This window comes from Chroicocephalus ridibundus, chromosome 2, assembly GCF_963924245.1.
Source record: "Chroicocephalus ridibundus chromosome 2, bChrRid1.1, whole genome shotgun sequence".
Classification (NCBI taxonomy): Eukaryota; Metazoa; Chordata; class Aves; order Charadriiformes; family Laridae; genus Chroicocephalus; species Chroicocephalus ridibundus.
The window spans coordinates 24370793-24387651 of NC_086285.1; the positions used below are offsets into that span (position 1 = coordinate 24370793).

The 16859-nt window shown below is 40.7% G+C and overlaps 1 protein-coding gene across 6 annotated transcripts in view; it reads left to right on the forward strand.

The window, feature by feature from the left end:
- The window catches only part of ADAM22 (ADAM metallopeptidase domain 22), a 136779-nt gene that overhangs the window by 62610 nt on the left and 57310 nt on the right, over positions 1 to 16859 (forward strand). For all 6 annotated transcript variants that reach the window (XM_063324791.1, XM_063324787.1, XM_063324789.1 and 3 more), the window contains 2 exons: positions 267 to 333; positions 14354 to 14436. In XM_063324791.1, coding sequence (XP_063180861.1) covers positions 267 to 333; positions 14354 to 14436 — 150 coding nt within the window. The remainder of the gene's footprint in view (positions 1 to 266; positions 334 to 14353; positions 14437 to 16859) is intronic.

Below are 16859 nucleotides of genomic sequence, written 5' to 3' on the forward strand. Positions count from 1 at the left end.
ATTATCAGTGGCTGGTTTTGAGCCTCCTATGAAGAAAAACCCCCTCAGTTTTCCTTGTCCTGCCTTCTGGTATTAAAAATCAATGTATTCCATGCAATGTGTAACTCCATTGGAGGTGGCTGTTTCAGTGATTTTTACGAACATTTTAGGAAAAGTATCCTGCAGGTTTTGCCCTTTTCAAATGTAAATGTTGAATCAGTCCTTGCTGAGAGGGAGTGCAAGAAAACGTGTGCAAGGCTTATGGTTCTTTTTTTCTTCTCTTGCAGTGACCTGCTGTCTTCTGAATATCTTGAGAGGCATATCGAGCAAGGTGGGAAGACAGTGGAAGTTAAAGTAAGAAATTCCTTTTTATGCTTTGCTTTTTTAATTTCCTTTGCTTTTGAAATTAATGCAAACTCACCAATTTCTTGAGAGTTATCTGATTTTTCAAGTGATTTGTTTTACTCTTCTCAGGCAAGCATGTTTCGTGTCTTCTAATTTTTCATCTTTTTAAATATGACAAATAAACTTTATTGGTAAATTTAATATATTAATGTTTATATCAATATAGTATCCATGAAAAATGTATACGTGGTAGTTTTTTTTACTTTTGATGCCTGTTGAAGAAATGGTTTGGTAGCTAGCATTTCCTCATTGTACTGAACCCCAAGTTTGTTGTTTCTAATGAACTTCTTTGTAAGTTTGAGAATAGCGAGATTTATTGTATAATATTTCCAAATATCTAGTCACTGTCTCAAATTGTGGGTTTCTTCTCTGGATGTTTGTTGGCATGATGGCTACAAGATCCTGTTTGTTGCAGTTGTCTTCTGTGAAATGTCCTATGGCCTTGCAGGAGTGGTTTGTTATTTGCATGCAACGTATGAGAATTTTCTTGAGGACCTTCTGTTTGTTAGGACAATATTTTTTAGACGTCAAGTATAAAATTGCTGTAGGTTACATAAAACGTGCATGAATGTAATATATGCCGTGCATAATTGAAACTCTTTAAATATACCGATCAGGTCAAATTTTGTTCAAAGTTTACATTTTATTAAAAAAATCACCAAAAGTCTTTTACTAAGCCTGAGATCACCTAAGTACCTGAAACAAATGCGTTAACCTCTGCAATATGGAAGTGGACAAAGCAATCCTTTAGCTACTGAGTAGCTGAGTAGCTGAAGATACACGTTTCCTTTGGTTTATACCTTTCTAGCATTTGCAAACTTGAAATCAGCTTTCTCTTTACTCTCTGATAATAGTTTGCATACATTATCAGACTGAGGCAAACACATACGTGTTCCATTAAATTGTAAAGACTAATTTCTCAGTCAGCTGTGCTCTGCAGTCAGGAAGTCTTGACTCAGATTCAGAATATGAGTCAAAGCAGAAATAAAGATAATAGCTGATATTAAAAAGAACATAACAATCCATTTGTCTGTGTCAAGGTATATATGCAAGTTAGCTAAGTTAATCTATCTGAGTCCCATCACTGAATGCGTACAAATCTGTTTCTGATGAGTAAGCCTTAATCAAGCAAGGAAATGTTTGAAATCAGCGGCTCTTCTCATGTAAGTACTCTTTAATTGCATGGGGAAGAGACGAGAGGATCGGGCCTTTCAGAGGAAGGGTGATAAAATGTTTTCTGGGCAAAACATCTCCCAGGGTCTCAGAGGTTATTTCCCCTTCAGTTAGCTGCCATGCAGGGTTGTCGCGTACCTTCAGGGATGGCTATCACTGTCTCACGTAGTACTCTCAAATCTGCATTAAGCAGAGAACTGGTGTTGACCTTGCTGCTCGAGATGAACTGAATTGGGAGTGAAAGGGTTGTGAGGTTCCACTGCAAAGGAGGGACCTTGCTGCTCGGGTGGTGTGTTTCTTTCTCCACGTTGTGGGCAGGGGTGGCCGGGTTGCTTGGTGGGGGCTCTTCTGTCCCTCCTCACCCACTGCTTCGGGATTTTGGCAGGCAGCAGTCCCACGGAAGTGTGCCAGGAAGGGAGATATATGTTTTTTGCTTGTTTTGCTGCATCTGAGTGTCTGGGATCGGAGGAGAGGGAAGCAGCTGCTGTGACAAAATGTCCAGAAGAGCCCATTGGCCACAGTCATGGGCACATTTTCAGGAAAGTTCAGATATCAGAAGATTTTTGGGAGAGTGCAGACTGCTGAGTACGTTTTGATGCCAGATACTGAGTGAGGCTAATTGCAGTACCCAATAGCTGCTTAAAAATAAATCTGGTTCCCTCTGACCAGCCCATATTTTTCAGAGATCCTGTAGGTGCCCTCAAGAGCCCTGTTCATCCGTCGAACAATTTCTGAAAAGCCCAGCAGTATCTGATTTGGATTTGAGAAACTGAATTCTGGTTTTACATCAAATGTTTTGAAAATCTTACTGCAAATACAAGAATTTTTCATGATGGTGATTTAGTACCTTCAATTTCTGTGGAAACTGTTTACCATAACCGGTAAAACCACCTTTAAACTGCTGCTTACAATAGGCACCAGGCAAAACATAATTATTATACTAGATTTTAGCGTTGTGTTAGATTGCTTAGATATACTTATTTAAAAATAGCTAGTAGAAGGGTGCAACTTATAAATAAATGACAAAATATGCACCCTGCTACGCAGCATGTTCTTCAGCAGAAGCGGAAGAGGTATTTCAGAAGGGAGCCAGGTTTCTATCAGTTGCTTCAACGTGCTGCTCTTCACCCACCTCTGTGCGATTTGTCTTTGGCTGTAGGCAGGAGCAGAGGCAGCCTGGCAATATCTCTCTTGCTGCTTTGGTGGGAGAGACGGTGACGGAAAGAAAATGTCCATCTGCCATCCACTGCCAGCTGCAGGCTTTTTGAGCAAGCCTGTTGATACAGCGAAAGGGCCTCCTCTGTTCTTGGCCCTCGCAGTGGCACAAGGAGAGGTGTATTTTAAAATACAGACGTAATTCCCCCTTGCGTTTCTCAGTACAGGAATATTGCACAAACACGCAAGTTGTCAGGGCTGCTGTTGTGCCATCAGTAATATGGGAGAAGACGGGAACTTTTGAATTTCTGGGGGAAGGCAGCTGTACATACACTCAGCAGTTTGGGAATGTTACAGGCATGAATGTGTCCGGGAAGCAGATGCCTGCTTTGGCTCATACGCAATGTGGAATTGATAACTACTTTTGCCACTCCTCCCCCTCTCCGGTCCCCCCCGGTAAAACTTCCTGTGCTGTAAAATACATATGGATCTTCTGCCATTATTTAGAATGTTTCAGAGAGGAGGGGGGGGGCAGAGAAAGGGAGAAGCATTCAGATCATTAAAAATGCCACTTTGAAGGAGCAAAGGGATTTTTATTCGGAGGAGAGTCCTCAGTTTAACATACCTTTTTATTATACGAGAAAGTTGAATTACATTTGATTGCTGCATAATTCATTAATACATTGGACCGTTGTGAAGGTGTGACATGTTATCCGTGTTTTTGCAGGGTGCCAGCATTTAGCAACTGCAGAAGAGAGGCTCCTCTGTGAGATGTCCTTGTTGATTTGGCACAGTTAGGCAGCACCTAAAACATACTTATTAAACCAGCAGCAATGTGCAGTGCTTAAGAAAAACAAAAGGAGGCAGATCTTTGAATTATTTCAGTGTTTCCCCACCCCTTACTTTAGATCATGTCTCTAACTGCTAGGAAAGCAGCAGTATTGGCCTAAATTCCCTCTGGTAGCAAAGAGAATAATCAATTAATAAGAAAGAGAAAAACCCTTCATGCATTGCCTTTTCCTGATTGTGTCAGTCCAGCTCATCCTGTGCTCACAGCACATAAATACTCAACTTGTGTATACTTAATGTTGCTGCAGTATATCTCTGTGTTCTTTTATCTCTCTCTCTCTTTTTTTTTTGGGTTATCATTCTGTCACTGATGCTGTCAGTGAGATGAAAGGCAAAAAACAGCTATAGTGCTGAGTAATTCACATTGCTGGATTTTTCTCCCTCAGAAGGAACAACTGATATCTATTCAGTGACATTTTCTCATATCAAATGTTTCCGTTTTCCTCTTTGGAGAGTGTAGAAATAAATGTTTCTGCCTGTATTTCCCCAAAACATAGGACAATTCTATGAGTTCTTAGAAAACTGCTTTCTGAAAAAAAATAAGCAATGCAAACAATTCAGATCCCAGTCAGACAACTTGCACGGGTAGAGTTGTGGTAGATAAATGCCATGAATTTTTAATGGCATGTTTAAATATAACTAGAAGGAACTATATTTCACAGGCAGTCCTAAAATTTTTAAGTGTGGTGGTGTAAAAACAGTATGGGCACAAAGTTACAGCAAGAGTGCTCACAGTATAAAAGAGCATTGCTTTTTGCTTCTGCTTCACAGCATGTTCATAATCATGACAGCGTCGAACAACATAAATGGAGTAATATTAAATGCCAGGTACTGTTTTTCTCCATTGTAGTGTTGACGGAGAAGCTTTGGCCGAACTTGCCTTGTGGCTTAAGATTGCCTTGTGGCTTTGTGTCCCAAGCTGTGCTGAGCCATATTGCTGGCCCACATGGTGCTCAGCTGCTGCCTGGTGCCTTCCTTCAAACCGCCCGTGGCCATCCTCTCGAGCTGGGGTGGCCCAGTGTGGGCTCATGCTCTGCAGAGGCTCTAGCAGAAGTGCCGTCGCTGCAGTTTGGGGAATGAGGGTTGTGGGGCAAATGCGTTTTAATGCTGCACACCAAAGCAGAGCCCTGAGTTTGCAAAAATAGTCATTATTTCCTTTTGTTATGTGTGGTGTTTGGCTAGTAGCATGCACAAAATGCCTGTTGCTGTAGCTTACAGCTATTTTAATACCTGTACACAAGAGAGGAAAATTATTGTTCTTCATTGCCTTGCTGTGATTAGTCTCGGCTCGCGTACGCCATGATGTGTATTTGAGGGGCTCTTTAAATGCCCCTTTTTTAGGAAAATGATATAGAAGGGAGAAAAATATTAAAATCTTGAAAGGCCAGAGAGGGCTGGGGACCCTTGACATGATGGGAATTGCATTTTCTGTTAAACTCCCTCCTTCAAGTCTGGTCTGCTTGAGGAGTTGTTAAGGTACAGTCCCTTGACTGAGGGCAATGTCTGTGTCTGTCACATCTCAATGCCTGTGTTTGATGAGGCCTTATCCTAAGTAGCGTTCCAACATTTCACTCTGTCAGCCACAGGTATGAATTGATTATAAGGCTACAATAGTTTGCAGTGCAGGCAGAATAAACACTGAACCAGTGAGCAGGTCATTTTTATCATTGACTGGTGTGTTTCCAATCTTATAGCAAGGTGCTTCCACCAGCATCTTCCAGTTTTAAGGGCATCCACTGTCTGAGATCTGTAGAAGAATCTCTTAATTTTTCTTCAGCTTTTGATAACTCACCGTTTTGTAACCAAAGAGGAAGGCGTTTCAACTTGCCAGAAAAGCGCGTATGCTAAACAGGCTTTCCTGTGAGGGATTAAATTTTCTTCCTGAAAACTGAAGTGCCAGTTTGGCTGGTGGGAGGGGACGGGAGGGAGCGGAGGGAGGCTCTGCCCTGGGAGGCTGGAGCCTGGGGCTGGCAGGGAGCTGTGCGTGCATGTAGCTGGAGCTTGCACAACCTGGTGATGAGCCCCTGGGGGAGAAAAGAAACTGAAAAGGCACAAATCATAAATAATGCAGGAATTATATATGCCTATTTCTGGCAGGGCTTTTTCAACTGTGTCCGGAGACTAGAGAAGCTCTTAATACCAGAAAAATCACTCTTGCTTGTTTGAGAGAAGATTTTGAATAAGGGTTCCCATAGTGTCATCAGAGCTTCTCTGCCCTGCTCCCTCAACAGGGCCCTACTTTCCTCGTGGCAAATTATTAATAAATCTAGGCCATAATCTACTTGTTAGTGATAGCAATAAACTAGCTGACAGGGAGTCTGTGAGTCTGACACACTTAAGCAGGGGATTCCTGCAAAGTTGATCTTCAGACTGCTCTCATCAAATATTTTCATTAATGACTTAGGTAAAGAAAAAAGTGTATATTAATTAAATTTGCTAGCAGTACAAAACTGGGAAGCATTACTGTGCACAGAAGGATCAGATGGAGAACTGGCTATCTTTAACCAATGGACTAAATAAAAACGGGATGAAATTGGATAGAACAAATGGCAACTTCTTTCACATAGGGACTAATGATAGGCGTTTTTGCTGTATGATGGGAGTTCATAAATCGAAAGTTCCACAAGAAGGAGAAGATCAGAGTGTAGCAGTGGAGCAGGGAATGACTGTGTGGTTCATACCTTACAGGATGCTGCCATCGCAAAGGGAACTGTGCTCCCAGAGTATACTGGTCAAATTACTTCCCATAGATTTTGGCTGGCATTAATGTTACTATATGTGTCCTCATGAAGAGTTGACAAAATTTTTAAATTTCTGTGTGTTTTCAGTTACTTTGGACATCTTTTTTTCCAGCAGTGTCGTGCTGCCGCACTGACTCAATAGGCATTGAGAAATATCTCACTTTTCTGTTTTAGCATTGTTTGAATTATGAAGGTGATTCCTTTGGGATTCAGTAAAACGTAGCATCCTCTGTGGGGTACCAGGGCAAGATAACCAGCCATTGTGTTTAATACATTTGCCTGACCTAACCGTCCTGCAGGCTGGCTGGCACTTGTAATGTACATTTGTGTGTTTATCTCCCTGTTATTACTAGCTTACATCCTGCTACTGAGAAGGAGGAAATTAAAAGTGGCAGCTTTCAGTATTAGGAGTCCTTCCCAGGACATGTTTTTGAATATACTACACTAGAATGAATCTCAGATTGTGACTCAGGTAGGATCTTGCAGATTTAATTTTCTTGTCTTCCTTTTCTTCGTGGCATAAAAAAATAAATCCTGTCCTGGAGAGGAAAAAAATTGTCAGAAAGTAGAAGCCATCAAGAGCTTAAAATGTACATCCACATCCCATTGCGGATGTGGGCCGGCCCTGGTGATGAAGTCCTGGTCCTGATGAAGTCAGAAGTCGCGTGATTTTGTCACCATCAGCAAGCATCATCTTGCGTACTCTGCTGCAGTTTTCACATGCCCCAGAGGAAAGGCAGTGGTCCAAGTGCCTGAATTTGCAGAAAAGTCCTGCCAGACTTTGTGCACCTCATGATTTATTTTTCGTGAGCTTCAACATACAGCATACATAGGCAGCGAGTGGCATCAACCAAGCTTTCTGTAAATTGAGACTGTGCAAAGACTGAGCATAGCTAAGAGAAATTAACTACTGCTATAACATTAAAGAACATTAAATCCCTTTGTAGATGCTCTTATTAAAAAATAAAAGTATCTTTTTTGGGTTTAACTTAATCCCTTTGAGGGGGAATTAAGCTAAGCAAACTGAAGCAGCTGTACTTCCAAAAGAGCGCTTCCATGCAAGACTTCAGTGTACTTTAGCTTGACATCTTTACTTACTTGATCTTGACTTCTGTAAATAGCTTTGCCTAGACACATCTGTTGTTCCCTATGGATACCGAACTGTCACTGTATTGTATACAGCAGGATAATGTTTCTATACACAGGCTCAAGCTCTGTGAATTCTCACTTAAAGAGAAGTTTCTGTCATTCAGAAATAATGAGCCAATAAGGAAATCTAATCAGTATTTTTCTCCAATTTACTCAGAACTTTAATTTCTTCTGACTGATTGGTATCCACATAGAGTGCGTGCCCTACGTCTTCTGTGTTGTGTTTATAGTAATCTTGTACATCGTGTGCTTATAACTTGGCCTCAGACTGGGGGTATGCTGATGAACTGATGTGACAGATTAGTATGGGTAGATTATAAAGAATTTTTGTATAATTCCTTAGAATGTTGGCTTCCTTTTCCCTGCGTACAGGCATGCAGGAACTGGGCAAAATGGCTCTCATTAAAATGACTTGTATGCCGTGACTCAGAGACACTAGGCATTGCTATGAGAGCTGACTTAAGGACAACAGAATAGGCAGGAAGAGGTAACCAACCCTGTTCTCCTCTGCCTCATCTTTATCTGGCAGCTGATAATTAAAATAATTTTCTCTAACACTAAGGTAAGGCAAGGCAAGTCAAGAGGCTGTTTCACAAGCAGATGCCAAGGCAGCTCCCAGACCAGATGGCATTGCGCTGGCATGAACTCTCGATCCACACCCTGCAGCTACATTCATGGAGAATCTTCTCTCATAGCTACTGGGCAGTAAACACAAGCCTCATTTGGCCTCCGGACTGGGAAGCTGGGCTGATAGCACACGCCATCTGCTGAAAGCGCCCACCATGAGTCACCAAAGGCAGTTGGAGCGAGTCGCCTGTGTGCAGGATCCTGTCATGTACACGTGTATCTATGTTTTTTTGAGTGTACTGCCAACAGTCTTTAAACATGGGCATTTTGTGGAGAACCCTTAGAAGCAGTGATGCTTTATCCTAATTTTGGAATCTGTATTTCTGATTTCAGAATCTGAAATAGCGTTACAACCTAATGTCACTACAGCATATCAGCTCTGAGTTGTACATGTGATAGCTGTCCTCCTACAAAGGGAGGGCACTGTTCACATTTTCAAAACAGTTGGCTTTCAGGAGTCTATAGTACACCGTAGCTAAGTCCAGAGACCTGTTCTGCAAAGAGGTGATGCCAGGGTCCCTGGACTTGTTCCTGAGCTGTGTAAGGGCTGAGCTGTGCAGAACAGCACAGCCCAGCCAGCCAGGTTCCCCCGCCTTTGCTGAAGCACGTGTCAGTTAGAAGAGATTTTCTCCTGATGCAGTTTCACAGGTCAAAGTGACATTTTGGCTTTTCTATTTACAAATAGAAACGCATCCATAACAAGTAGTTTTCTGCCGTAGAAGTCAGTGGGTGGGTGCATTTTCTTCTCCTGTTGCTTTTTCTCCTACAGTCTTAGTTATCACAGGGTCAAAACTTGTGCAAGCATCAATAATTTGCAGATAGATCTAAGTGATTACTACGGAAGCAGTTTTAAGACTAGTGACCCCACAATGGGTAGGTCTTTAAAAAGTTGATCCTTATCCGGCACTTCACAGACCGGTGGCGTGGTTGTTAGCTCGCCATTTGGGAGCTTTCTGCTGCAAGGAAAGAGGGAGCTGTGTTACTAGGATCAGAACTAGACTAGCAATCTCCTTTCCTTTGGATTAATGAGTATTAAAATAGGAATATGTAGCTGCTGGAAGAAGGAAGTTATTAATTTTAGGGTCAGTGTCTGAGTGTAGCATGAGTTTTAATGGCCAGCACCTCCTAATTGCAGAAAATTGCTTACTTGAAGATCTGATGTCGGGTGTTATTTGAAAGCAGATGAATGTGCATCCTTAATTTTCCTCCCCTGGGAAGGTCATAGTGTCTCTGAGGTGAATAACAACGCTGTCAGTGTATGGTCAGCAGATGCTTTCTTCACTGAGACTGCAGAGAAGAGTGAGCTGCCGCCATCACCGACTGTCGTGGCTGTTGTTTTGCTTTACTTATTTCCCCCCTTCATTGTGAATATTGGTTGTCTCTTTGTGTTTACTCAGCAGCTGGTGCCTCTCTGGGCAAGGACAAACTATCTTAAAGGGTACAAATGGGGACAGATTTTACTTGCATTGCTAACATTTCTGCCTTCTCATATTTTAGTATCTTTGCTGCACTGCCTAACTGGACAGGCTGCAGGGAAACTTGGGCTGAGATGGGCAAAAAGGATTGCATGCTGGTTGGCAAGGAGCTGTAGCAGTTCACAGGGCAAGATACCCCTAATTCAGGATTTTGCTATAATTGTCCAAGTTAAGCATGAAGGTGAAGACTAAGTCATAAACTGACCACTATCAAAATGATTAATTTGTTTTAATTGATCCTGGGGTCATTCTGATTGTTTTCGGCGGAGGGGGGGGAGGGATATGAGGGGGAGGGAGGCAAGGATGTTATTACATTTTTAGCTCCCTAAATCAATAGACTTCTTATTAAACAACCGCATATTCTGTATTGCTCTTGGAAGTCACCAGTAAGACTGAGAGGTTTCATGAAGGAAGGAGAACTTACTGAACTGAGGAAATGGACAACCACGTGCCATGGGCATTGGCAGAAAATTTGCTTTGCGTCGTCCAAACCACAGCAGGAACAGTGGCTGTCTGCCTTGTGGAGGCAAAAATGTTGAACTCCTCTCTGCTGTACCATTAGACTGCCTTTGTATATAGCGTGAGTGTGCGCGTGTATGTGTTGGACGTGTGTGTCACAGGCATTGTCACCTTGTCTTGTGGTAGATGATATTTAGCTTAATTTTCTCCGAGACTCCACATCGGCTAGGTTCAGTTTTAGAGCAGAAAGGGGTAAATTTGCTGCTCATGCTGATGGCTGGCATATGTTTGAAGAGCAGTTTTATTTCCTCTTCATCTTAACACTAAACCGTTCCCCAGTAGCTGACAAAGGCCAGCGTGGAGGTTTGATTTGCTGAGATGGGCAATTATTGCCTGCTTTTGAGAGAGCAGAGAGGAGCTCTAATAGCTACAGGAAGCCAGTAGCTTTTCACAAAACACCCTTGATGCTCTGGATTGAATTGTTGTTGGTAATGGTGCTAATTTCAGCTCTTGGGGGGAAGTCCTAATTTTCATAGAGGCCCAGAATATTTTTAGGAAAAAAAAAGATTTTTTTCGGCTCCTGTTTCACTGCTACGGATACCAATAGAGAAGGAAGACAATCCCAGTCCTTCAGTGAGTGTTTCCAAGAGGAGAGTAAAAGAAGATAGATAGATGATTACATGTAGTCTTTTGGTGGTCTTAGATCTCACGTATACTGCGATTCTTCCTGTAGTACAGTGTATTTTATTACAGCACCTGCTATAAAGGAGCTTTAGTACATGTCAAAACCAAAAAGATTTCAGTCTGAGCACTACAGGGAGGCAACGACAGTAAACTTGACAAAAATTACATATGCTCCAAAGAAAGCAATGACCTGTAGAGTCCCTTCAGTTGTCCTGACTGTACAGAACGAGTCCCAGACTTTGAAGCTTTAAGTGCTTCTCTGTTCATAGGTTTTGTGAACTGTTGAAAATGAGTCTCCCAGAAGTACAATATGCAGTTTGCACTCTCCCCACCACGTGCCACACGCTACTGTCACGTTTTATTTGCTTGAGACACTGTTAAGGAGTGCTGAGCAATCACTCTTCCCAGAGCCAACCAGTGCTAGTGACATCTGGTTTCACTGCATCACCTCTTATTTCCTTGCTGAGATTATAACAATTCTTAGCACTTCATTTAGGAGTATCCTGACAGCAGGATTTATTATACCAAAGAGTTCAGAAAAACCCAACGCACCACTAGTGCATCAAGTACTTGAAAAAAGCTATTTTCATTTAAACTTCTTAAATTTTTTGAACTGGTTTGAGGTGACTTGCATTATGTTGATAAGAACGTAAGTCCATGTGTTTAAAAAAAAAAAAAAATATCCCCCAGGTGTTAGCATATAGAAATAAAGGTCTTGTAGTGGTAAGAATCATTCCCCAAGACTGAGAAGATAGAGTTATATTTCTGTCTCCACCAGAATAACTGTGAACTTCTGTAGATCAATGAGTTGAACTGATTTGATTAAATAGAATAGAATTTGTGTGTCTGAGTTGTGTTGTTCTTAGGCAAGAATTTAGAGCTCTTTTTCTTATATTTTTCTTTTCTAGATCTGTATGCGTAAAAATTTGTTCATGGATTTATTATGGAATAAATTAATTTGGAGGTACTATCATGGGGCATTTATTTGATTCTCATTAAGAAGATCAAAACACACTTTTGAGCCACAGACTTGGATTCTTAGTATGAAAAAATGTTCCTCCTCGTTACAAAGACATGGTTTTGCAAACTAATGGAGCCTGAGATTCTACTTCTGGTACATATTAACTACATTTTCTGAGAACAAACTAATTTGTTTAATTACTCCAAATTCCTTCCACAGTTGGAACTGTGTACAACTCCCTACTGTTAGTCTTTTCAGTATTATTCCCATATTCATATGCTTACTCCAGTTATATCTTTTACAGGAATACTACTGCAAGAGCTCTGTTTAGAGAGTATTTTATTACTCATAAGGTTTTAGTTTATCTATATACTTTGATTGTTAGTTTTGTTATTAGCTTACTGGAGTCTCTCTTTGTTTACTTTTTATTCATATATTCCGGAAGGACCTGAAAGCCATAAGCAGTACTGTGACCCTGTAATGGGGGATATCCTACAGACTGAAAGAAAGAAAAACTCAAATCGAGAGAGCTTAAAGTAACTAAGATATAAGAAGTAAGTAGGTGTAAAAAAGGAGAATAAAATAGAGAAAACGAGCCAAGGTCCCACTTAAGTTGTTGGTGGCTAAAATGCATGTGAGTGTAAAGCAGAAACTCAAACCATCTCCTTTTCACTTGTATTCCACCTGAGTCCCAAACATTTGATGGTCCTGAGAAATGCTGGTCCAAGCCTGATGGGTTGTATGTCTTCTGCCAGACACCCCATGGTAGCCTGGTATGGAAGGTCAGTCACGGAGCTTCCCATGGACATGAGCCAGATAAACATCAGCACAGCCTATCGAACATTACCTGCGTGGCACCAGTAGCATTTTCCTGTAGACATCTTAGGTCTTTCCTGTAGACCTCTCTAAGGTGCCCATGGTGGGTAGTAGCTGCAGGTCAGTTTGCTGATGGTGTTCTGTATCTGTACCACGTACACTGAGAAAAAGATGCCGAGGTGGATAGGCAGTGGAGGTGTCACTGCAGCAAGTGAAAGGAAGAAGTGGTATGTAGAAGAGAGGAAATAACGAGATTGAAAGAAATGGAGGGGGAGGGGAAAGGGTAAAGCTTTTAGCAGAAGATATGCCACAGGGATTCTCCTCACAAGAGTGAAGCAACAAACCTGCCAAATAGTGTTAGACTCATAGTCTGTCAGATCAGGTGGTGTGTTTCTCTGTAGCGCTGCTGTGGCTGGTCACAGCAGCTGCCAGCTGCCCCCGATGCGCTGCACTGAGGGCTTTGGGGTCCAACAGCCGCATGGCACGCATGAATGCTCCAGAGAAGATTTTGAGGAAGAGCTAACGATGTCCAGTGACCAGGTTGAGATCAGGTCCCTTTCCCTGCGAGCAGCCACGCTCTGACAAACAGGCTCCTATATTCTCTTAAGGAGAGCACCTCAGAACAGAGGCACCCACACTTCGTAGTTGCTTTCAAAAATAGTTTGTATGCCTTGTAGAAAACAGAACAGGATTTCCTGATCAAAACACAAAACTACCAACATATTCTATGCGTTTTCTTTCCTTTACCTGATCTTGACCTTTTTTTTCCATATTTGAAAAGAAAATCCAAGAGTGTTTAGTGTCAGATGTCTAAAATGACTGTGCTGTTGCCTCATGCACGTGACTACCAGCTTCTGAAAAAGCTGTAATTGTAATGCCTTTCTCTCTGGACATAATGGACATAAATAGACATAAATATTCACATGGATGGGTAAATAAGGCTAGGTAGATTATTCATACATTTGCTGGTAGGGGATAGAAATAGTAAAGTCTTGCTTTTTTTTTTTTTTCTTAAAAAAAAAAAGCACTGGAAATCTTCATAGTCCTTTAACCAACAGTAGTGCAGTAATATGACCTAGCTGGATTTGCCACTAATAGGTAAGTTCTTCTGCAGGTTAGAGTGGCAGTGAGGATTTAAAGGATGTTTGAATTGTTTTTCTAATTTTGCATACAAATATTGACATGGTGCAGTACTGAATACATTCAGTGCATGTGCAGTAGGCCTTACTTTGCTATCGGTGTGACTTCTGTGAAACTAAGGGTGGGATTTTTTGAGTAAGGTCTGCTGGATTTGATTTGAAAAGTGTATATTTTATTTGCAGAAGAGAAGAGGCAAATATTAATTTACAATATATTCCATTACTGATTGGCTATACTTAAAAGTTTTCATTAGTTTTGGAGCACTAGTGAGCATTTCTGATTTGTTCTTATTTTAAATCAAGTATTACTATTATTTGATAAACACACCTTTCTCCTTAGAAGTAGGAAATTGCCTTACTCTCAGAACAGAGTTCATCTTGTTCAAGGTAGCTGTGTGCAGACCAGGTGTTGAATCTAAGCCCCCTATTTCCAATATTTTTCCTAGTCAATGAAGAAAGGTGAGCACTTCTGGAGTCATTTGTCTCCGAAATCTGTCTCAGGATGCCAAGGTTTTCACACTGAAAATATCTCTGTTTGGTGTAGAGAGTTGAAATGATGTTTGTCTAGATTCCAAACCATGGCTAAAAGGAGATGGGATGAACACCCTTGTGAGTGATAGTCAATTCTTGGTGCCATGTCAGTGGGTTGGCAATGTTTTTATGAAAAAACAGTGTTTGACAGGATGGAGTGTGATATTGTGGGATGTCCTGTGGATTTACAGTTTCAATTTCTAATTTCAGGGAGGAGAACATTGCTATTATCAGGGAGAAATTCGAGGAAATCCTGTATCATTTGTTGCCTTGTCAACATGCCATGGATTACAGTAAGTCTGCTGTTTTGTTTTTACTGGCCTTTGCTTATTAGTCTTTTAAGCAAAATAAAGCTGTTAATAGTAAAATAAGTGCTATTTATTTTCCTACTAGTTTGTTACCAATATTAAGTACTCAACAATCTTTAGGAAAAATGGGTTTAATTTGAACCTTGCAAAAAGCCTTTTTTTTCTTCTTTTTTCTTTTCAAACTGAGGACATGACATATGCCAGTGTCCAGGTATTGTTTTAAGATAATATATTATAGAGATAGAAGAGTAAAAGTAGCTGAAAACATCCTATTCTGCAAGAATAAAAACTACTGCCAGTATTGACATGAACCATTTGGAAATTGTGTTCCTCTGTTGTTGCTACGATGATGTATTTTATCTTTCTTTTCTACTCTCTTTACAAAGGAAAGTGTCAGTTAAGAATTTCTCTTGGCCTATCCGTTTTCTTCACAGAATTGCTGGACTTAAGCTATGTGCATGAGATAATACCTTTGATACAGTAAAATCTTGGAAAATCTGGAAGAAAGGATATAAAATTGTGCCATAATATATTTTTTTTAAAGTACATAATTTTGGTGATAATATAATTAAAGCGCCTGTCATGTGAAGGTTACATGGAGCTGTGTGCTGATTGTACGGCTTTTGGACTTGTCAATTTTTTGGCACTATTGAAAGATAGATGCTAGTCAGGTTTGCAGAGCAACCAAGTAACTTTAGTGTCTGTTGAATCTGGGAATTATGGGGTCTCAGCTCTTTTGATACTGAGATCAGCTTGAAAAGTCACGGCAGCAAGTTAGCCTGTGTGGAGATTACCTGAGCTTTGCCTTTTCCTGAGGAAGCAAGGTGTAGCTGATGGAAAACTTCGGCTTATTGTCTGTCTCTAACTATTCTGTAGTTTTGGTTTCAGCCGTATAAGTATACATATTTAAGTAGTGTCTTTCTTTTAGATTTGTATATTCTTTGTTAGGAAGGGGGAGAATGCATGCGGAAGACTTGTCATCCTTGCACTTGTCTGATTTACAGCTGTGTTTATCTCTTTTATGATCAAGGTTGAGCAGCTCAAGAAACCTGAGCCCAGTTTCAGTATGGACAGTGAGCCTAAAAATAGTAGCATCCTAATGCATCCTGAGCCACTGCATGGCTTCCATTAGCAGTGATCCATTAGGTCTTGGCCCCTGCCAACTCCTAGGAGAAAAAGCAGAAAGGAAGGAAAGCCTGCATAGATCCTTTCCTGCCATCCTTTTGTGGGTTTCTTCTTAGACTGACCCTCCTGCCGCTCTGTTTTCTTAAATTTCCTGGTACTCAAATTGGCCTGTTCTAACACAGTTATGTGATGAAAGACGCTTTTTTTTTTCCCTGTATAAGTCTCCCTTGAGAGGTGTCTTTTTTTTTTTTTTTTTCCTTTTTCTCATACAATAAAGTTTCAGCAGAGTTATCCTTCACACAAGATGCAATATGAAGCTGACTACAGCAGGTTGGTAATTCCAGCATCCGGTACGAGAAAGTAATGTTTTCCTGAGCTGTATTAAACTCACATTCTCTGACACTGCATTTCCATCATTACAACTAGCTCCTCCACAGTCGATTTTAAATGCTAGCAATTACTAGAAACTCACACCGGCAATCAGAGCTCCTTAGCTCCAACCACAGCTCAGAGCGTCTCACTGGATTGAAGGAAGTTGGGGAGAGTTATTTTCTAATTATGTTTGCAGGGCAGGAGCTTTGCTCTCATGAGTTTTAGGAAGTGCATAAGACAGAACAGATGCCTTTAATACAATAATAAGCTTCATATTCCCAAAGTTCATGCTAATCTCCTCTCTTACTTATTAGTACCTCTAGATCTTGTCCAGTAACAGCAGACTTTTTCATACATGTGAGAAAATGTTGTGGTTTCTTTAATCATAAATTACGAGTTCTTCTGTTTGTAATGTCTATGTTGTGGTCTTCCTTTTATTAGTTAAATTAATTGGATGACTGGCTGACAGAGTACTTAAAATTAGGGATTTCTTCTCTTCTTAATGACTTTGCTAATGAAAAATGTATCTCTGCAACCTGAACTCCAAGTGAGCCATTTTGTTTGGATTTATTCTTTTTTTTTTGTTTTCCGTGGGATATGCAGTAACCACAGTTTCCTATGAGTTAACACAAAAAAACTTTGCATGCAAAACACATTGGTTGCTGGGATATAAATAAGCTATAGTCAGGCACGATCTACAGTGCCGTGTTTCCAGGCGAGTTGCACAGACACCAGGTTGGTCTATGATTTTGCTGCCCACTGGTGGTGAAAATAAAAACGGCTGTTATTACTGCAAATTAGACTTCACAACTATAAATTTGTTTTTTTAAGAAATATACATAATCAAAATTCAGGTTTTTGAAATGGCACATGTTTTGCTACTGCTTTCTCTCTAACACATCTGTGAGCGT